This window comes from Microtus oregoni, unplaced genomic scaffold (assembly GCF_018167655.1).
Source record: "Microtus oregoni isolate MIOR12 unplaced genomic scaffold, Mior012 000043F_ref0000047, whole genome shotgun sequence".
NCBI classification, from domain to species: Eukaryota; Metazoa; Chordata; class Mammalia; order Rodentia; family Cricetidae; genus Microtus; species Microtus oregoni.
In genome coordinates, this window is record NW_024543210.1 from 11,266,758 (window position 1) to 11,289,523 (window position 22,766).

Here is a 22,766-nt window from a genome sequence, read left to right on the forward strand (position 1 = left end):
AGAAGCTGCTGTCCATCCAGGGGATTTTGTCATTTTGGGGGAAGCCTAGACTCTGCCTTTAAGAATTTATGATTGGTCCAGCCACGGATCTCCAGATTACTCAGGAGCTCTCTTTAAGGGCTTGACACATGCTTGCAAAATGTCCTTCATAGTAACTGATGAATAACTAGGTACTGTAACCTATCCAAGGTAACACACCAGACAAGTCTCAGGCCAAAACCGTGGCCTGGAATTTACATGAGTAAATTCTTCAGGATAACAAGGAAAATTAGAACAAAGAAAAGCTGTGAGGAAGGACTGTATCAAAATAGAGCCAGTATAATATGGTCTAGATCAATGAGACAAAGAAGGAATCCAGAGGTGGAGCCCAGAATATATTTGAGAATTTAAAATGAAGCAGATGTGAGCTGTTTTGCTTTTTATTTTATTTTTGTTGTTGTTGAAAAAGTCAGCGGATTCTTTACTGCTTCTGGGTTGTGGGGCTCAGGAGCTCTTGGTGGTGCTGGTTGGCTTCCCCTTCACCACCCCAGGCTTCTGGCTTCACAGAATGGCACTGGCCCTGCAGATGGCCCCATGCCCACATCAGGGCAGTACTTGTTTCTGCAGATCCTGTGCCTGATGCTGCCGAATGTGCCTGTGCATTCTTGTTGGTGGTTGTCCTTACGTAAGAAGTAGCTGGTTTTCGCTGACCATATCTGTGTTTCATGACTACACGACCTCTGTCTTGTGGTGAACTAGCTTGTAGTGGAAAAAGTTGCAGGATTTGAGATTATTGGTTTTGGTGCTGTACATCCGCTCATTCCTCTTGATCAGGAATCTGGAGCACTTTTGCAGGACTATTCATTACAGAAGCATGGACAAGGGAGCAGCTCCTCCCCCAATGGTGGCCAGAGATGGAAAGATCCCGATTTGAACTATTTTTAACTCAAGGAGAAAGAAAATTTTCTAAAATGATATTGGATGGGCAGGGCTGTAAGTGCACATCTCTGTCAGTTCAAGGCCTGTTTGGTCTATGTAGGGTGTTCTAGGCCAAGTAAGGCTATATCTTAAAGCTCTTTCTCAAAGTAAACATAAAATTAAAAATGAGTGATATTGGCAAACTGTCCATACAGACAAAATTAAGTTGTGTTGCATCTTACACCATATATAGAAATAAATTCTAGTTATATCAAAACAAGAATCCTTACCTGGTAGGAGCCTTGGCTTCTGAGAGTAATTTTTGTTTTGTTTTGAGACAGGATCTTGCTGTGCTCAGGGTGGCAGAACACTCCTGCATCTAGAGTACAAGCCTATGCTACCACATCTGGATATGAGAATGCTTGCTTTTGATGGTGTAGAGACTGGGTGGCTTTTCTGACATTTAATAGGCTAGGAATTGTCAAAATATATTCATTGAGAAATGCTATAGTAAAAAGTTAAATACAGAGAACAAACTCTTACAATAAATTCTAGACTATGTGTACAGTCTAGAAGTTAGGAGGATCTTAATCAAGATTAAACTCAAGAAGCTATAAGAGTAAAGGAAAACCTCTTTGTATATCACTAAAAAGGAGTTAAAGGCTAGTCAGTAGACCAATGATTGACCTCATTTTCATTGCTCAGAGAGCAAAGGATTCTTGTCTAACTGTCCAAGATGCTCACACAAACTGATAGCGAGACAGTGCAGGAGAAATACACAAACAGTATGCCATGAGGTTTTCATATAAGAGTAGATCCAACTGTTGTAGAAACAGAACAAAGATGTGCAATGATAGTTATAATGAAACATCCCATTATATATGTTAGCTTACAAAGATTTAAAAGAATAAAACATTTATTACTGTATTTATTGACTTTTTTTTTTTTTTTTTGGTTTCGAGACAGGGTTTTTCAGAGTAACAGTATTAGCTGTCCTTGAACTAGTTCTTGTAACTCACAGAAATCCACCTACCTCTGCCTCCTGAGTGCTGGGATTAAAAGCATAAGCCACCACTTGACTTTTTATATCTTTTTAATTTTTTTATCTTGTTACTTTTACTTTAAGGTTTTTTTGTTGTTATTTTTTGGTAGCAGTTTTCCTTAGTTTCTCTAAAAGGGCAGTGATGCATTGTAAAAGAGTGTGAGGTCGGTAGGTTGTACAGAGCTGCCTTGGTCACAGAGGTTCAGTGTCATCACTGGCCGAGCTGTTGACAATGCTGAAGTGTCTTACAGCCCTGTAGCTTGCATACTACTTTTTAATAACCTCCTTTTCCCCTTTACTCCCAGGAACGTTTGGATGAAGCAAATGCTGCTTTGGATTCGGCCTCAAGACTGACAGAACAGTTAGATCTAAAAGAGGAACAGATTGAAGAACTTAAAAAGCAAAGTAGGTCTTTTTTTTGTTCTCTGCAACAGTGTTTATGTTGAATCAAGTGTGGTCTTCTGCCGTTCATTGGCACAGTTGAGTAAGGCTAGTGATATGTGACTTCCACTTCCCATTCCCATGTACAATTGCTTCTGTTTGAGTCTAAATATAGTGAAACCAGTCATTAGGATAGTCCTGTTAGTTCTCCTGGGTATCAAGCTATGACTGTATTTTGGTTGTTGTTCTGTTGATCAAGGAGACCGATTTGACAGATGCAATTTTTATGGTTTTGTCTTCTTCTGATAGTTCATGCTACACCCAAAGCCATCTGCTCTGTTAGAGGGGCATATTCTCAAGTAAAAATACTGGGTCACTGTTTGTGACATGAATGGCTGAGTGTAACTTTTACACCAGGCACTCAGCGTGTTTGGGTTTGGTGCTCGTAAAGTGTCTCAGTTCTGTCAGTTCTCTAAGCTGATCTCCTGTACTTAGGATTATCTTTGAACCTCACGTGGTAGGGTAGTTCACAGTGCTGTGCTGAGCCTAACAGCCAACAGTGGTAGCATATCATTAAATTTACTCTCTCAATTAGGAGTAGCCAGGGACTTGAAGTTCCTCTGGGGCTATGTTTAATTGGTAATGATTTGAAGTGATTGGGAAGTTGTAATGGAGCCTAGGAATACATTGGCTGTAGATGTCTCTGTTCTCACAGCAGTTAAGAAATAGATACCGTGTGTCACAAAATAGAAGTTAGAAAGCACACGTAGAAGTAGATGGAACAAAGATGCTATTAAAACAGGAACAGTGACATGGATACTTAGCACATAAGCCCACAGGAGCCACTGGCCCATAGGTACAACCTAAATAACCTGGCCTAGACCAGGGGATCCCAAGTGGACACAGCAAAATAGTAATAGGTGCAAGGGAGTTGGCATCACTGGGATAACTTCACTCTGAGACTTCATTCTGAGGTTTTGTTTCAAGACAATAGATCAGCATAGGAGCTCTGAATTTGAGATTGGAAAATAGGCAGCAAGGAACCAGTACCTAGTGAGTATCTGTAATAGTTGACCTAGCGTAGACTAGAGTGCTTAGTCATTTCTTCACTCATTTGCCATTTATGAACAACTATAAGTGTGCAGCGTCAGTCTGCTTTTATAGACACAGAAACTGAGCTTTCCTCGCAGATCTATTTATTTGTACCAAAGCTTCGATCTTTCAATGTTCTGTATTCCTGTGTTTATCAAATGTCCGACTTGTCTTTTGTTCTCCGTGGCACCCTTCATACTGAACTCTCACTGTTGAAATGGCTTCTTTAATGAGAACTGTGTATTGGGAACACAGCCTAGTTAGATAGAAAGCCAGTGCAACTACATTAGTTAGAAGACATGGTGAACCAAAAAGAACACTGAGCAGCAAAGGGTTAACCATGGTGCCATGTCTTAGAGCTGGGCTAGATCAGTGGAAGGAAAAAAGGTGAGTTCTGTACTACGTCATTGAGCTCTGACAGCCTGATGTTGTGTGCCCTGATGTCTACGGCCACATCCCCTTTTAGAAGTCACCTGAGTCATTTCCAGTAGGCCATGGTCAGATGTGAGAGTCTGTGACTTAACTGCATTTGGTGTTTGCCCAGGCCCCTAGTTAAACTTCTAGGAGTAGAAATAATTCCGTTTTTCTTCACTATAGCTGGCAGTGCAGGTCGCCTGGGTTCTTCTTTGTGTCTAATATATAATGTATAATTAATATTCACTATTAGTAAGTAGGAACTTTGGGCTCATTCTAGGGAGTAAGTCTTAGAGAGAAAGTGCTGCTTACTTCAGCTTGTACACCTGCTATTTGGAAAGGCTGAGGGAGCTAGTGTGGCACAGACAGGAAGGGGAACACTGAGATGGTTGTTATGTCTTCAAATCATCCTTGCCTTTTACAGCTTCTCCTAATAGTGTTTTTCTCACACTACCTAAGTGCTTAGTGCCACGTTTATATCTCTAAACACAAATGCAATTTTATTTTCTCAATGCTGTATTTTTGATTTGATAATATACATAAATTCTTTATTGGCTTACTTATTTCAAAAAGCATCCCTGTATATTTTTATAAGTCATTAAGTACTTTACATGTTGATTGATGTTGTAATACTGTATTTTATTTTTAACACAAAAGTTGGCCAGACAACGAAAGTTTTTGCCAGGAGAAACAATTTTGAAAAAGACAAATTGGTTTTTGTTGCAAGAAAATACACAGACTTGAATTGTAAAGGCAAAGTATTGTTTTATTTCTAAGCCTCTGTAGACTAACGATTAGTCGATCTGCTGTTTCAACATTTAGACAATATTAGGAAATTTACTTTAAAAAGTGGTGTTTTATTCAGAATGGTTGATTATATCACTACTACCAAGATATGATTCAGTCTGTCCAAACATAAGAAAAGTGTAGTTACATATGACCCCAGTATTAAAGCAGTGCAGCCTGGATGACGTCAGTCCCTCTGAGAGTATGTGATTGTTAATGTCAGGTACGTGCAACCATGCTTATGAACTGAGGGCATTTATGGGCCCTTTGTGAGAAACATAAAGACAGATGCCTGGCGCTTTACTGGTCAGTAAGCACCTAATAAAGACCAGCTGCTTGACTTCATGTTGGCTGCTGTGTAGAACACTAGACAGGCCCCTTTCAAGGAGCAAAGGAAATGGCATGTGACGAATATCATAAGGTAGTAATTTAAGACAGTTGTGCACAACAGTGGCCTTAAGTGGTGTATTTAGTTCTCTTGTTAAGGGATGGAGACTTGAAGAAAGTATTTAGCCACTAGTAGGTTTTTACCTAGCAAGTGTGAAAACTATTTAAACCATAGGAACTAGTTAAGCTAACTCATTCCCCCAACACGAGAAACCCTAGCATCCTGTAGATGCTCAGTTTTAATAGGCAGTAGAGGGGTTACTGTTGTCCTTCCTTTTGGAAATTAGTCTTTCAGCATTTCACCTGGAACACTCTTTAACACAGTTGCAAAAACTCCTTTCCCATGCTGCCCTGCTCTTTTTAGTCAGTGCACCACCTGTCTATGAACTGAGTGGGATGGTATCTTTATCCTCAGTTCATCAGAGTTGGGGATTCCTGTGGACTTGTTATTGATGAGAAAATAGCCTCTGTGTAAACCTAGTACAGCTGAGACATTAAAAGATGCATATATTGTCATGTACGTAGGTGTGTGTTTTCCTTTCTCCATTTCCTTAATTGCTCTTAATGTTGCTCTTTCTCCATTTCCTTAATTGCTCTCAAACTTCTTCTTAAATGAAAATGAAATTGAAATGAAAAGTATGATAATTTTTGATTTGGTAATTAATACTAAAAATCATTGAGTTTTGTGGTATGCAAAGAAAAGTAAGTTTTCGTAGGCAGTAAAAATTTAATCCTAGCACGAGGAACATCTTTTGCTCTTCCTGGCCAGTTTATCCCTATGTTTTCAGTGCTTTATTTTGGTTTTTGGTTTTTTTCAAGACAGGGTTTCTCTGTAACAGCCCTAGTTGTCCTGGAACTTGCTTTGTGGATCAGGTTGGCCTCGAATTTACCGAGATCTGCCTGCCTCTGCCTCCTGAGTGCTGGGATTAAAGGTATGTGCCACCACTGCCTGGCATCTTCACTGTTTTCTGTGCTGGGGATGGAACCCAAGGTCTTGCGCATGCTGGGAAAGTCAGCTATATCCCAAGTCCTATACTTGTACCTTAAAGGCTTTTTGTAACTAATTTTTTAAAAATAGTGACTACTTTTTAAAATATCTGTATGAGTTGAAATGGAAATTTTCCCTCAGAATATTTTAGAAAGTCTAGAAATACCTATAAAATGAGCAGTAACAGTCACTGTGCTAGATGAGGCATAAAAACATGTTTTAAAGCCACGGGTACAAAAGGAGCTTAAAATGTTTCACAAGGAACTACCTTTTCAATGTTGAGTGTGCCTGAGTTATTATTTTAAATAAAGACATTCCATTTTCCAGGACATGATTTATACAAGAAAACATATAATGTCCTGTTGAACATAAGCCAAATACATTCCCAGACGCTTTGTTACCCAAATCTTGTGAGAGAGTTCTTTATAGATGTTTTTGGCAGAAGTGACGGTTTTAGAGGAAACATATAAAGAAGCACCAAATACAATTTTCTGGGTTGCCGTAAATGGTTAAAAGTTATTTGTAATAGTATAAACATCTGGGTATGCTAGACAATGCCATCATTTAAATTAAGGGAAAAAGTGTATTAGGTAAATAAGCTATTTTGTATTTCTAGTTACATTTTAAATGTGTTTGATATTTGATACTAATATCTAACTGAACAATGTTTTAGAAGTTGTAATTGAAAACTAATTTCTATAAGCAGAAAGGAGAAATTATATACTGATGAGAATATTTTATGTACTTTTTCTCCTTTTTTTGAGTAATGGCTGAGTTGTTCAGTATGTAATTTATTTTCTTCATCTTTCCTAGAAAACACCAGTCATTCGTTCATTGTTATATCAAGTAGTCATTGTTTATGTTCTGAGTACCAAGCACTAAAAAGGCCTTGGGATAAGCAGATGACAAAGGTCTCCTTCAGGAGGGTGACAGGCAGGAAGTGGAAGAGGACATGTGTTCAAGTACATGCAGGGAATTGTTTGGAAGAATCAGAAGTGGTGGACAACTACAGGAACAGAGCAGGGGGCCCATGTCTACTCACAGCTGTCAAGTCAGACAGAATCCCAGCAGGGAGTGCGAGGTGAGTCCACCCCTGGCTGTGGAGCTATTGGCACCTGATAGCGCCTGTGGAGAAGAGTCATAGGTTTTCTTTACTAGTGCAGTCCCTTAGCAGTGAGTAACTGTGACCAAATGAAAGACACACATCCAAAAATACATGCACTGGGTGGGTTATAAATACAGCAGCACAGATAGAGTGTAAATTTTTTTTTCAATTAAAATGGGGAAAAAAACATACAAAGTTGGGTGGGTAGAGAAGGGGAAGTGGATCTAGAGGATTCCACATTGTAAAATAAAGCACATGGAACAAAATTATCCAGAAATAATAAAAAAATTTAAAATTGTTTTGAAAGAGTTATCTATTCTATTTGGTAATAGTGGTATGGGAAGGTAAGCAAAGTTAAGAGTGACTTGACTTTTCTTAAGTGATGGATATGTACAGGCTATATAGATTGGTAGCTAGGGAAAATCTTTCTAGACGGGGGGATTCACATGAAATGAAAATGTTGAAAGGTGGCATGCATTTGATTGTGTGGTGTGGTGTGGTGGGTTGGTTGGTATGCAGGACTGGGAAGGTGGAGTGGAAGTGATCACTGTGTAGGAAGATGAAACTTAGTTATGAATCACAAGCAGGTCGTCAACTGTTAATACCAAAACAGCAAGGGAAAAGAACACAAATGGGTCCAACCTGGTGACTTTACAGTATGACATCGTAATCACACTGGGGAGAACAGTATGGTTGGTCTACCTTCCCTCCAACCCCCCCCCCCAATAATCTTCTCGTGTTTTAAGTAAGGTAACAGTTTTATGTTAGGCTGCATTTATAGCTACTCCTGGCCACAGATTGGACAGGTCTGGTACAAACTGGTGAATTGAAATGTTTCTTACATGGGGGGCGGAGTCTCAGCTCAACCCCATTGTTTCTGCACAGGCTCGTGAGCTGAGTGCTGAAGATGTTAGGCCTTGCAAGGGATGGTGAAATCTGGATTTTCATATAATAGGTCCTGGCTTGCTTTCTAGAGCTTTGTAAAGGCCCTGTGTGGTAGGTTCAAGTATGCTGTTTACCTTGCACTGCTTGGTTTTTGTAGGTGTTAATTTTGTTGCTGCTTACTGCTCTGTTTTCCTGGTTTTGGGCTCTGCCCTTTCCTAGTATTATCTGTAACTTTTCTGCATGTAAATAGTCTTTCCTTTTAGAAAAATACTAAGCTTTATAAAGTAGCAATGAAAATAAAGGCATTTAGTAAGAACAAAATCCCTGTGTGGGCAGGGCAAGTCCCTCCTTGGGGGACACCATCCATGGTGATTTGCAGTAGGAAATGAGGTTGGTGCTGAGGTCTAGCAAACCTTCTGTTCTCGGAGTTTGACGCAGTAGTAGCATTCACTAACTGGAGAAGCATTAGAGCTTTCCTTTTCAGTGATGAATTTCAGTTTTCTTGGGATATGTCTTTTCTCTTTTATAAAGCATATACTCTATAAGGATGCTTTAAAAACTTCCTATATTGAAACTATGTCATTTGAATCAATAATGAAAGGTTGAGGGGAACTAATAGAGAGGGAAAGCATATTTGATTTGCTGGCATTAAAAATATTATATAGCCAGGCGATGGCACATGCCTTTAATCCCAGCACTCTGTAGGCAGAGGCAGGAGGATCTCTGTGAGTTCAAGGCCAGGCTGGTATACTAGAGCTGGTTCCAGGACAGCCAGAACTGTTACACAGAGAAACCCTATCTCAAAAAACAAACAAAAATGTTATTATGTGCTTGGGGGATAGAGAGAAGGTTCAGTTGATAAAGTGCTTATCCTGTGAGCATGAGGACCTGAGTTCAATCACCACACCCACATAAAAGCCAGGCATGCTGGCTCACCTGTAATGTCAGTGCTGAGTCAGACTCAGTTCTGGCAGAAGGACTTCTGTTGGCCAGCCAGTATAGCTGAGTCAGTGAATTTGGGGTTCAGTGGGACACTGTAAAAAATGAGGTGTTAAGTAATTTCAAGAAGACATCCAACAGTTGCTTCTGACCTTCACACACATGTATGCATACCTCCCACCTGCCATACACACACACACACACACACACACACACAAATATATAATTATATAAAATCTCTGGGTGGCCCAGAGGTAGAATACTTAACTCTCAGTAGGATTAATCCCCACTGCTGAAAATCTTAGTAATTTTCTTCCTCCCTCACTTTCCCCTCCTATTTTGTCCACTGCTTCTCTGTCTTCTTTCTTCCAAACATACATAGTAATTCCAATCAATTATGGTGTAGTAGAACTCATTAATTTTACTATAGTAATGAATTGAATTTATTTCCAGCAAGAGAATTTCAAGAGTTACGTTGGGAACTGGGGACATACCTCACTTGGTAGAATACTTGCCCAGCACACATAAGCCCCTGGGAATAGTCCGCAGCACTGACTGGACCAAGTGTAGTTGCACATGCCTAAAATCTCAGCACTCAGGAGGGATAGGCCAGAGGATTGGAAGGTCAAATTCATCTTTGTCTAAAGCAAGTTGAAAAATCATAAAGTTAACTTTTTACTCAGCAGTTAATAATTATGATGAGACAAAGCAAAGCAAAACAACAAAATTTACCATGTTGTATAGACCTTAAAATTCTCCCTGATAGGTTGAAAATACTTAAAAGAAGCCACGTGGTGGTGCTCACCTTTAATGTCCAGCACTGCGGCGGGGGGAGTGAGGGCAGAGACAGGTGGGTCTCTGTGAGTTTGAGGCCAGCCTGGTCTACAAGAGTGAGTTCCAGGACAGTTAGAGCCAAACAGTGAAACCCTATCTTGAAAAACCAGGGGGAAAAAAAGAAATGCTTAAAAGACAAAGCAGTTTCAAATTACAAATAGATGTGGTATTATTTTTAAAAAACATTTAGTGTTAAAAGTCATTTTGTACTAGTTGAAATTCTGTAATAAAAAGACTGTCTGGTGGGTTTGGGGGTGGTACACACCTTTAATCCCAGCACTCAGGAGTCAGAGGAGGTGGATCTCTGAGTTTGAGGTCAGCCTGATCTATGGAGTAAGTTCCAGGACAGCCAGAGCTACAAAGAGAAACCCTGTCTCAAAAACAAACAAACAAAAGTCAAAACTGAAGGACTGTCTAGAGTTTTGGAGATGGCTTAGCACGTAAAGCATTTGCAATGCACCCATATGAATGCTGAGAGGCAGTAATTCGGTGCTTAGGAGGTAGGTAGACAAGGGATTTCCAGAGCAATCTGTATAGTTGGACTAGCCGAATCAGTCAGCTCTTGGTTCAGAATGAGAGACCCTGACTCAAAATATAAGACAGAGAGCAGTCAAAGAAGAAACCCTATGTCAAGCTCTGGCCTTCTGCAAACACCCATGTACACACAAAGACCATCCAGTTTCTAACTTTTGCTTTGGTTATAGTTAAATGAAGAATCCAAATAAAGTTTAATACTGTATCAACTTTAAGTTTAATTTGGGGACTAGAGAGATGGCTCACTGGTTAAGAGCATGTACTGCTTTTGTAGAGGACCCAAGTTTGGTTCCCAGTACCCATACTTATACAACTAACTCTAATTCTAGTTTCAGGGTACCAGACATACTCTTCTGGCTTCCATTGGGCACTTATACTCATGTACACTGGGATGGCTAGTTTTATGTCAACTTGATATGAGCTAGAGTTATTTGGGAAAAGAGAGCCTCAACTGAGAAAAATGTCATGACCCAATCGGACTGTGGGCAAGCCTGTAGTGCATTTTCTTGTTTGATGTGGGAGAACCCAGCTCACTGTGGGTGGTGCCCCTCAGGGCTTGTGGTCATGGATGCTATAAGAAAGCAGGCTGAATAAGCCATGAGGAGCAAGCTGGGAAACAACATTCTTCCATGGTTTCTACCTTCAGTTTCTGCCCTGATATTCCTCAGTGATGGACTGTGTTGTGAAACTACAAAGTATAAAATCCTTCCCTAAGTTGTTTTTGTTCATGGTATTTTCTGACAAATACATAAACCCTAACTAAGACATACAATACCCCCATACAACCACGTATTTAAAAATCAAATAAAATTAATTACTGTTAAGGTTGCCAATGCAAATAGGATCTAACACTTGTAGTCTGACTTTTCTGTCTCATCTGCCAGCTCCCAAAAAACTACATGGAATCTTCTTATTAATTATAAAAGCTTACCTGATAGCATAGACTTATTTTTAGCTAGCTCTTGTAACTTAAAATTAACCCATTTCTATTAATCTATGTGCTGCCCCAAGGCTCGTTTACCTCATCTACACACTGGATCATGCTCACTCTGCATTTTATGGCATCTCTGCCTTCTTCCTAGCATCCTGTGTACCTGAAAATCCTGCCTAGCTATTGGCCATTCACCTTTTTATTAAACCAATGAGAATGACATATTTTCACAGTATACAAAAAGATAACTTTACAACATTTCCCCCTTTTTGTCTAAGTAAAAAGGGAAGTGTTTAACTCTAACACAGTAAAGCTATATATATTGAGAACAATTTTCAGGTAAGCCAGCAGAGGCAGGTGGATCTGTGTGAGTTCGAGGCCAGATTGGTCTACAAGAGTTAGTTCCAGGACAGGCTCCAAAGCCACAGAGAAACCCTATCTCAAAAAACTAAAAAAAAAAAAAAGAATTTCCAATGTTTAGTTCATTTGTATTTGGCAATTTGGGGAAAATAACTTTATTATTTTTCTTGCCTTGGTGAGTTTAAAGTTCTGTACCTAATTTATCTTTTATTATAACTAAGGAAAACTATAACTACTACTATCTAGTCTTCAACTCTATCAAAGACCTGAGAAGGATATATTACTTTAGCAAACAGGAAGTACAGAGCAAGCAACTTCCAAAACTAAAAGAAATGACAGAAACAGCTGACTGGTTGCCTGTACAGTCACCCAGTTTTCCTCTGCAGCTTTGGGGCAACCATCTTTCGATTCACAGGTCTAGAATATCTGAGAGGCTTCTTTGTGAAGCAGGAATTTTTGAAGCACTGTCTTACCTTGTTTTGGCAAAGGTTGATAGTTGCTTTTCTTTGTGTCCTGCTAGTCCAATTTGGAAGCATGCTGTCAGCAGTCAAAGCAAGGGCAGCCCCTTGCCCAAATGGCTAGCCTGTGCCATAAAGAAAACAAACCTCATATGGAGATTCTTCTAATGCCCATCTTTCTTTTTTAAAGTAGATTGGTGCTGCCACGAGTAGCCATGTCTCACTGTCATGAAAAGTCTTATATTATAAAGAAAGAATATTAAATCAAAACATTTTAAATGCTATATTCTGTAGGTCTTTGAAATATTTAAAGATTACCTATCTATCTAAAATATATCTCTGCATGACTTTGAAAACATACCTAAAATGACTGTAAGTTTGATAGTTACAGATGACTGTTAACCAGTATTTATTGTCCTAAATAGCTTTCAAAGACTAAAACTTTATATAACCTTTTAAATGAGCTACATACGTTCAATACCTTAAATATGAATAGAACAAATATGCAGTATAACAAAAATAACCTTAAATTTGTACCAATATACAAAACCCATACTAATGTAAAATACTTAAGACTGGTAGTTGCTTTTAGTTTAAGAGTAGATTCAGTAATCTGCCCTTTTATCCTATCATTTCTAAATTCCCCATTTTTCTTTTTAGAATGAGATCCTTGAATCTAATTTCCTTTGTTAAACTTTTTTCCACCATTACCAATAACAGCTTGTAACCAACCCCTTAAGCAATGATAATCATCCATAACCAACCAAATGACCAAAAACCATCCATTTCACATCTTGGGAATGTGGTGGGTGTTGTCTTCTCTACACTACTCCTGTTTTCTGGGAATGTGGGAATCTTTGGGGGACCCAGAGAAAACTAGGGCAATAGTCAGGTCTTTTCTAGAATAGTCTATGAGGCTGGACCATCTCAGTCAGCAGTCTTGAAACTGTTCTGGGTGCAGAACTTTAAGGAAACTGCAGCAGAGTCATTCTGAGAGGCTGGATCACCTGGACCACCTGTTTTCATTGGTGTTTGGGCCCCTGGTTCTGAAAAAACACATGCTTTCAAAGGTTAATGCCTCCATTAACACAAGTATGAAACGTGCAGTGTGCACAAGTCAGTTAAAGATGGCTTTTTATTTTATATTTGAGCAGGTAAAATATACACCACCTAGCTTCTGTTTTTTTTTAGGTTTATTTCTTTATGTCTGTAGCCAGGATTTTCAGGGGTTTTTCCCCAAATCAAACCTGATCCTTTTTAATCTTGAACAAATCCACAGCCTTTTGTTTGCTATGAAAACAAAAGCATAACCTTTTCTCCAACACAACGTATTTTTTGACTTCCAGTTTGAGGTTAAGATATTTTAAAAATATTTAGGTTGGTTTAATTTAGTAGTTTCCACAATCCAATGTCTCTTAGCAGCTGTTTGTTCATCAGCAATCAAAAAATTCAAAGACAACACAATAACATACAGGACCCAAACTCCCTTTGTATTTCCCATCTCTACATGGCTTATTCTTTTTTTTCTTACTACTTTACTCATTCTGTAAAGAACTTATTACTTTCAGCTATTTATTTATTTTTATGTCTGTCTCTACCAATTTTTCCTTAAGCCTATGCAAATTATTAAACACACTGTAGCCTGCTTAGAGGCTTTTTATTTTTTTCCTGTCTGAATCTACTTTACTATGTATCTAACTTTTTCTGTCTTCATGAGGAAAAAATCATAAATCCGCCAAGGCTGATTACCTCCTAGTGCACTGGCCACTCACGCTCACAGGCAGCTGCTGGGAGACATGTCTCTGTACAGTGGCCAGCATGAGAGACATGAGCTAGGAAGCTGTGTTTGGCTCCATTGTTGTGTGTTTATAACCTTTTTAAGCTTCCTCAAGGGTTAATGTGGATATATGTGGCTGGACATTGGATGCCATTTGTAGGCAGATTTTCTGTTCCTCTAGTCAGCTCTCAAATCACAACACAGAGATTTATTATTAATTGTGAAAGCTGAGCTGTTAGCTTAGGCTTGCTTCTAACTACACCTCATAACTTAAATTAACCCATTTCTGTCATCTACCTGGTGCCACATGACTCGTGGCTTTAACCTTTTTTACTGCAGGTCTGTATCCATTGGTGACTCTGCCTTCTTTCCAGTGTTTTTCCTGCTCTGAAAATCCTGCTAGCGATTGGCCATTCCGTTTTTTATTAAACCAATCAGAATGATATGTCTTTGCAGTATACAGAAAGATTATTCCACAGCAATACCTAATTTACTTACTGATAATTACACAAAGAAATAAAATCATCTTTCAAACATTTTTTTCTTTCTCCTGTTCTCTCCTTTGCCTTGGCTCTTAAAAATGAGAAAAATATAAAATAAGGAAAAAAAGTCACAGAATATCAGTATCAACCAATGTGAGATGTGTTGTTGATTAAGCAAAATTTAACAATGATTTTGTTATTTTAAGAAACCAGATGAACGCTGGACATGGTGATGCATGCTTTTAATACTAACAGACAAAACAGAGGTTGGTAGATCTCTTTGTCTGAGGTGAACCTGGGTTTACAGAGCAGTTCCAGGTCAGCTGGGGCTCTGTAGCAATGTCCTGTCTGAAGAAAGGAAGGAAGGAAGAAAAGAACACTTCCATTGTATGTAGCACTTTACTATTTAGAAAACTTACATTTGCTCATTTATTTCATTCTCTCAGAATCCTTTGCAAGAAACACATTTTAAAAGAGGCAAACCATGCCTGGTTCATCTCTGGGTTTCTGGGTTCTCGTTGTGGTCTTCCCAGTTATCTCATTCAGCTGACTGTTGAGTAAACCTGCTCATAGGTACTCAGTCATGAGATAAGCAGAGGAACGCGAGAGTATGATATGCTTTAAGATGTTCTCTGAAGATGGTGTCACACGCACTGTCATTAGTCACAAGTGAGAGGTAAAGTTACGATGCACTCACTCTTGCACATTCGATTTTGATTCTAAGAAATTCTGTGAGACATTTACTGCGTCACGCCCTCCGTGTCATGCTTTCTGCAGACCAGGCTCTATCTCAGCTGATTCATTGCTTAGCTTGAAAATGCGTCCCAGCCCAGCTTGCATTTCTAAAGAATTATTTGGGTGTGTGTGATATTCACAGGACTATTGTATTTGGACTAGAGCCCATTTCTGAATAATAATATTTTGCCTGCCCATATAAAGAAAGTTCTGATTTCAAATTGTGGTTTGAGCCCAGTTTTTGTAGAGAAATATTGAGAATTTCTGAGGAAAGGAGAGCAAGTATTGCTGGAGAAAAAGATGAGTCTTTGGGGACTTGGAATGGCTGTGTAACTTCCTTTTCTTCTAACTTCTCAAAGTTAATACATTTCTTCCCGTGTTGTCTGCTAAGTTCTAAGGTCCCTTTCTTTTCCTTTCTCTACTCAAATGTCACAGTACATTTAAGCCCGTGAGTTTGAAAAAGCCATGTGCATCCCCTATTGTATTAGGTCAGGGACTAATAGTGAGTTCAAGACAATTTTATCTTGTCAATTTGACCTAAACAATGCCTTGGCTTTTTGACTTACTATATAAAAATAACTTTTATTAGAATCTTTGCTTTATGAGTTTTACTCTGAAACTGTTTATTCATCGTGCAAGCCTTTTGTTTGGTTGGATTCTTTGAGATGAGGTCTCACGATGCTGCTCATGTCGGCTTCAAATTCCCAGGCTCAACTGATCCTCCTGCCTTGGCCTCCTTAGCATCAGGAACCACAGGTGCAAACATAGTGCCCAACTTATTAGAAAAAAGCACTTTAATTTGTTGTTATTCTGTGTACATATGATATACACTGGGTGTGTACACAGGCCTGCCATGGTGAATATAGGGGCCTGAAGTCAGCTTTGTGGACTCAGTTCTCTCTCCACCTTTGTGTGGATTCCAGAGAAAACTCAGGTCATTGGCTTACAGAGCAGCACTTTCACCTGCTGGACCATGTGGCTTAGTGGCTCACTTTCTGTTTTTCCTGTTTGTTTCAACTGGAGACAGTGTAAGGTAGCTTTATATGTGGTTTCTGTGGTTAAACATATAAACTGTGAGTCCCATGTAATTCTCTCCTTCTTCCCTCTTTTCATCTCTCTTGAGAAAGCATAGACAAGCTTCACTGTGTGTAGCTCAGGGTCCTTCTGCCCTAGGTTCTTAAGTACTTGGGGTTGCAAACATGTACTTCTGTGCCTAATATAATTTTTTGTTTTTAATGACTACCTTGAAATAGCAAAAAAAAGAATAAAAAATCATTTTCTGTTAAGATTACTTATTGGAGCTGCAGAGATGGCTCAGCATTTGCTCTTCCAAAGGACCTGGGTTTGATTCCCAGCACCCACATGGAAGCTCACAACCATCTCTTAACTCCAGTCCCAGGGGATCTGTTGCCTTCTTCTGGCCTCCATATGCATTACATGCATGTGGTACACAGACATGCATGCAGATAAAATACTTATCCACTTAAAGGCAAAATCTTAATATGATTATTATTTTTATATGTGTGTCTTCATGGGTTTATATGCACCATGTGAGTACATGTCCATTAGGGCATCAGATCCCCTAGACTAGAATTCCATATGGTTGTAAGACATCATGTAGGCTCCATGAATTAAACTCAACTCCTCTGCAAGAGCAGCAAGTGCTCTTAACCACTGAACCCCAGGAAATTAATTTTTATAATATATTTTTAATAATAGGACCTCAAATTATTATCACTTTGAAGTGTAATCAGTTTAAAATTAATAGTAATAGACACACTGAGAAAGAGAAGGTTGCAGGACTAGAGAGGTGTCTCATGGGTAAAAGGGTTTGCTATGCAAGCTTAAAGACCTGTGTTTAGATCCCAGAACCCATGTAACCAGGCCTTATGGTTACACTTGTTCCCATAACCCCAGCACTGTGGGTCTGGAGAGCACAGGGCCTTCTCACTTCAGTGAGAGACCCTGTCTCCAGGGACTAAGGCGAGAGTGATAAAGTGATAACCTGATGTCCCTGTCAGCCTCCACATGAGTGTACAGGCACAAGTGCATCCAGTGGGGAAGGCTGGGCTGTTTCTCGGCTGCCATCTGTAGTCCTGGAGGAGGTGATTTACACTGATTCCTGCTCCAGCGTGCTGATCTGGTGTTTTTCCTGTGGCCAAGAGTTCTGTCACATCTAGAATTTTGCTAGGTAAGCGACACATGCCCATAGTGTAAAGTACTTGAAGAATCTAGAGCAATGTCTTTTACTGAGTCAGACTTCAGTAATAGGTCCCTCCTCCACCTTTTATATCCAATTTAAATTCCTTGTTGGAAAGATAGGAAAGTTTTAAATAAATATAAAACTTTTATATAAAAATCCAAAAATAAACCTTTGTTTTTATAATATGGCAAGCATCTCTATTTTGGTAAAGTTAGCCTATTATATGAATGGCATTTTGTATTTCAGAATTTTGCAATTTAGAGAACCACAAGCCATTTCAAACCTTTAACGTGAGTGCTTTATATTTTCATTTAGTACTGTAAGTCAGCATTCTAGTCATTATATAGGACAGAATGGAGACAACAGAGAGACCTAATGTGTATTGGAGGAAAGTCACGAGAGGAAGGAAGTTAGGAACTTCAGAATGAGGAGTGGTTATGAGTCAGTAGAGCTGTCAGTGAGAACTCTTCATCAGAGGGAGAAAAACAAGCAGGATTCTGTGGGAAGCAAGAGCAGGAAATACATCAGACGTTGATGGTCAGTTGGCTTTTCAAAATGGTGCCAAAAGCATGGGACTTCACTATGTAACTGGAGCAACTGCTTTCCCATGAAGAGAATCGGGTGCCTGCCATATTGAACACCTGTCTCATACCACACACAAAAATGAACTTGGTAAGGATCATGGCCCTAAATTTTGTATTCAAAACCATAAAAGCTCTTAGAAGAGGTAGGAGTAAATCTTCATGGTACTGTGTGAAAAAACCAAAAAGAAGATAAATTAGATAGGTTTCATAAAGATTTAAGACTCTAATGTTTCAAAAGGCAATGGGAAAGAGAAATGGCACACAGAATGGGAAAAGTAACTGCCAGGCCTAGTGCCTGGCCAGGGACTCAGCTAACCGGCTCCTGTCAGGGAAGGAGTAGGCATGTGCTCCATTATTGGACCTTACATGCAGTCTCCTCTGCTTTCTTCTAGGATGATGTCTTGTGCTTCCCCTTAAAACCATTGAGCACCTCGTTCAGTTCTGCTGCCCGCTTCAAAGTGGAAGGTGTAGACTGTTGGATGGAGAGGCTCTTCAGCCAAGAGCTCTTGATCCTTGGCATGATTAGCTTGTGCATAGGACATCTCCTGATTTCATTTTAAACTTTGCTTTTAAAAATTCCAACCATTTTACAGGTTTTGCTTATTTTAAAGTACAAATTTAGAAATCACCTAAACATATTTAAGTTGGCCAACAGCATTGTAACATGATTCACATGTTAGCGCTCATGCTTTTAATTTCCATTGCTGTTTTTTTTTTCCCCCCAGAGTGCTCTGCTCTGTCAGCTGTCCTAAGCCATGGTGTTAGCTGGTTAGAGACTCGTTTGGCTTACCAACAACAGAGCCCAGGCAGGAAGACAGAGCATGGAAAACCTAAAGTTCTCCTTCCCATTGTCTCCCATTAAGTGAGAGTTGTTCTGGAAATACATCGTGTGAGCAGGTGGTGGTGGCTTGTGCATTTCTGAGCAGGTGGAAACCTGTTGTGAGTTTACACTTCTGTTTTACTGGAGACAAGACACGTGGGGTACTGCATCCCTTGCCTTCTAGGTAATTTCTGCCCAGGTTTCCTGAACCAAAGAAAAGATGACCGCAATTGGCCATTTCCTAGTAGAATAGGGCACATACATTTCTAAATAGGTCTTGCTGTGTGTTTGTCCAGGCTGGTTGGCTAATACTGTCTTTATCCACTTCCTTGTAAACAGTTGCGCTCCACCAAGAGATGCTGGATGATGCACAGAAGAAACTGATGAACTTAGTGAGCAGCACAGAAGGAAAAGTAGACAAGTGAGCTTTGTCTTTTGACTCCTCCTGGGTTACAGGAATTGCTGTCAGGGAACAGTGGAGCTACAGCAGAGGTGTACACCTGACCACGTTTTCAAGAAGCAGTTTGCTTTTCTTACAGAGTGAGGTGTAGATAGTTGTCATGACAGCCAGTAGAGTAACTTACCTTCTTTGATTTTTAAAGTCTGTTTCTCCCAATTCATTTCTTTTCTCAAAACCATATTCAAGAGTTAGAAGAAAAATCACTCCTGCAGAGTGGTGTCACATGCCTTTAATCCCAGCACTAGAGGCAGGTATGATCAAGACTAGCCTGGTCTATAGATCAAGTTCCAGGATAGCCAAGGCTACACAGAGAAACCCTGTCTAGAAAAAAATTATTGCTTATACATGAAATACTTAGAAAGTAAAAGGTTTATTTTTAATATTTTCCCCTCTTTTTTTGGGTTTTTTTTTTTTTTGAGACATGGCTTCTCTGTATAGCTCTGGCTGTCTGTCTTGGAACTCACTTTGTAGATCAGGCTGGCCTCAAGTTCAGAGATCTGCCTGCTTCTGCCTCCTAAGTGCTGGGATTAAAAGCGTGCGCAACCTCCACCTGGCATATTTTTCCCTCTTTACTACCCTTAAGTAAACATATCTAGCATGTTTAAATGTTTAAAGGTTGGAAGAGGCCGCTTGTTGGTTCCTGGCTGCCTAGCCAGCTTAGACCCAGAATAATAACACAGAAACTGTATTAATTAAATCATTGCTTGGCCCCTTAGCTATAACTTCTTATTGGTTAAGTCCTATATTTTAATTTAACCCATTTCTATGAATCTGTGTAGAGCCATGTGGCAGTGGCTTACCGGCAAAGTTTTGGCATGTCTGACTCTGGTGGCGGCTCCATTGCTTCTCCTCTGACTCTGCCCTTCTGTGTTCCCAGCATTCAGCCTAGCTTTCCCTCCCTACCTAAATTCTGCCTTGCTATAGTTCCAAAGCAGTTTCTTTGTTCATTAATGGTAATCACAGCACACAGAGGGAACCCCCACATCTGATTAGGTCTAAAATCTAGTTATCCATGCAATAATATCTGACTTAATAGTTTAAAATTTAAGGTTTTATTTTAAACTTTCAGTAAATGTGGTTGGGGACATATAACATCTCCATTTTCATTTCTCTTGCATGTGAGAATCACTTAGTCAGGTGTTGAAAATTGCTTATAAGATACCTCCTCAGTTGATTATGAGTCTGAAGACTTGGTGGGCTAATAAGTGATTTTTTAAAAAAGTATACATTTTGGATTTTCTGAACTATTCCTAGTTAGACTTCTTTAACAAGCTGCTTTAGAATACCTTATTATTCAATTTTTATAATTAAGCCACTCATTGTTTAAGTAAATGTTTAAGTTTGGGTATACTTGTGTTAGTAAGGTAGGCCATGTTAGGTAGGCCTAAGCTGTTTGTGCCTTGATTTTCCTAGAGTTCTTATGAGAAACCTCTTCATTGGTCATTTCCATGCACCTAAAAATCAGCGTCATGAAGTGCTACAACTGATGGGCAGCATCCTGGGTGTTAAAAGGGAGGAAATGGAGCAGGTAACTAGACAGCAAAACCACTCTAACTCCCCCTTTCTCTTTAATTCTCTCATTCTCTGGTCTCCCCCACCCCACCTTTCTTCTCTTTTTCTTTCTTTCACTGGGCATGGAACCTAGCATGTGTTTCACATGTTGAGTAAGCATTCCACCACTGAGCTACATCCTGGTTCTTATGCTAAATATGTTTATAACTAATTACTTTTAATAGGGGCATAGTAGAAAATGTCTCTTTTTAATGTATATATAACAGGTTTAATACAAGTTTCTTAATCAAAGAGATAGATTTGTTCAGTTTGTATTGATGTTAGTTTAGTTTACAACTTACAAACTAGTTCTCATATCAGACTGTTGACATTTTTGAGATGTAACCGTGCCCAGAACATTTATTTCAGATTGTGCCTAGGGGCATTATATTTTCTCTATATCTTCTGTCAGTAGTAGGAAACATTTAATAGAATTTGAGTTATAAAGCATGATTTACTGTTCCCTGAAATCACATAAGAGAGGTTCTTATTTTTCTTGTCTTATGTGGTAATATTTTTCTGTTTGAAAATGTTCGTGCAGTTGTTTGCTGAAGATCAAGGAGGTGTTACTCGGTGGATGACAGGATGGCTTGGAGGAGGATCGAAAAGTGTGCCCACTACACCTCTGAGAGCAAACCAGCAGTCTGTGTTTAATAGTGTAAGACCAGTTCTACTCTTGCTGAGGATGCATAATGAAATGATTAAATGCCACATTCATTTGCATACTGGCAGATTTCTTTTTACATCATCTAATACAATCATAGTGATATAACCAAATATTTTCTTTCAGTCCTTTTCAGAACTTTTTGTTAAATTTCTGGAAACAGAATCTCATCCATCTGTCCCACCTCCAAAGCTGTCTGTTCATGACTTGAGACCACTGGATTCTCCAGGGAGAAGGAATGCTCATACTAGCACACCCGGAAGTGCCAAAGGTAAACCTCAGTGCTGAAAGTCAGACGTTTAACTTATGACTTAGATTTATGGTGACACTAAGTTTTCAGTGTTTTTTTTTTTTTTTATTTTTCAAGACAGGGTTTCTCCGTAGCTTTTTGGTTCCTGTCCTAGAACTAGCTCTTGTAGACCAGGCTGGCCTCGAACTCACAGAGATCCGCCTGCCTCTGCCACCCGAGTGCTGGGATTAAAGGCGTGCGCCACCAACGCCCGGCTCGTTTTCAGTGTTTTTTAAATATGTAATACTGCTTCCAAAATTCTAATGTCACCAAATTTGGGTTTTATGTGTTGTATCTTGTTATTTATTTGCTTTAATTAATGTCAATAGTATAAAATGTTTTCACTTATATGTCAAAATAATTTTTTGTGAGAATCATTTTGTCTACATGAGAAACCTTTCATTGGTCACTTCCACACACCAGATCATATATATTGTAGTATATTTATATTCATTTGATTTTATTCCCTTTATCAGTGTAAGCCGGTTTTAATTACTCTCCTGGAAATGGTGGTGAACTGGTTACATCTTTGTTTTGTCTCCGGTTTTCATTTCTCTCTGATGGCAGTCATTACCAATCAAAGTTAGATGCACATAGTTTGAAAATCATTTTCAGCTTTGGACTTCTTGTATTCAATAACCAAACCTTGTCACATAAATAATAAATGTAAGGTTGGTTCAGTTAACTGACCTAATCCAAAGAATGTGGACAAGCACCCTTAGTGGCAAAGATAAGTCTGCAAGGAAGTGGTTGGTGGCTGCATGTGTATATAGTTTTGGTCCCGTTGAGTTGTAAAGTCCTTATTTCATACTGATGATACTGGCATATAGTAAAATTTCTGCAGTTGAAATTGAATTATCCACGAGACTGTGAACCAATTCTCTTTTTTTCCATATAATTTAAATTTACATATTTTAATTTGGACTCATATATTTTAGTATAGAGTTAAGGTATATATCATATGCTTTATAGTTCATATCACATACCATAGTTAAATTTGAATAAAATATTAGATAAATTCTGTTTTATAATTTTTAAAACTTCTTTAGTTAAGACAGATGTTTCTGGTTTTTTGAACTTTTATATGAAGGTGAGGTAATAAAGTTTATCTCTTACTAAGATACAAGGTTTGGCTGCTGAATTCAGTAAAAAGTCACTTAGGAGGTAC

The 22,766-nt window shown here is 39.0% G+C and overlaps 1 protein-coding gene and 1 pseudogene across 4 annotated transcripts in view; one reads left to right on the plus strand and one right to left on the minus strand.

Annotated features, from left to right (window-relative positions):
- Trip11 (thyroid hormone receptor interactor 11) overlaps positions 1 to 22,766 on the plus strand; it is a 73,129-nt gene that overhangs the window by 43,516 nt on the left and 6,847 nt on the right. For all 4 annotated transcript variants that reach the window (XM_041633147.1, XM_041633149.1, XM_041633148.1 and 1 more), the window contains 5 exons: positions 2,245 to 2,344; positions 18,974 to 19,055; positions 20,508 to 20,622; positions 21,187 to 21,303; positions 21,436 to 21,580. In XM_041633147.1, the coding sequence (XP_041489081.1) occupies positions 2,245 to 2,344; positions 18,974 to 19,055; positions 20,508 to 20,622; positions 21,187 to 21,303; positions 21,436 to 21,580 (559 nt within the window). The remainder of the gene's footprint in view (positions 1 to 2,244; positions 2,345 to 18,973; positions 19,056 to 20,507; positions 20,623 to 21,186; positions 21,304 to 21,435; positions 21,581 to 22,766) is intronic.
- Positions 484 to 1,691, minus strand: LOC121434279 (annotated as a pseudogene).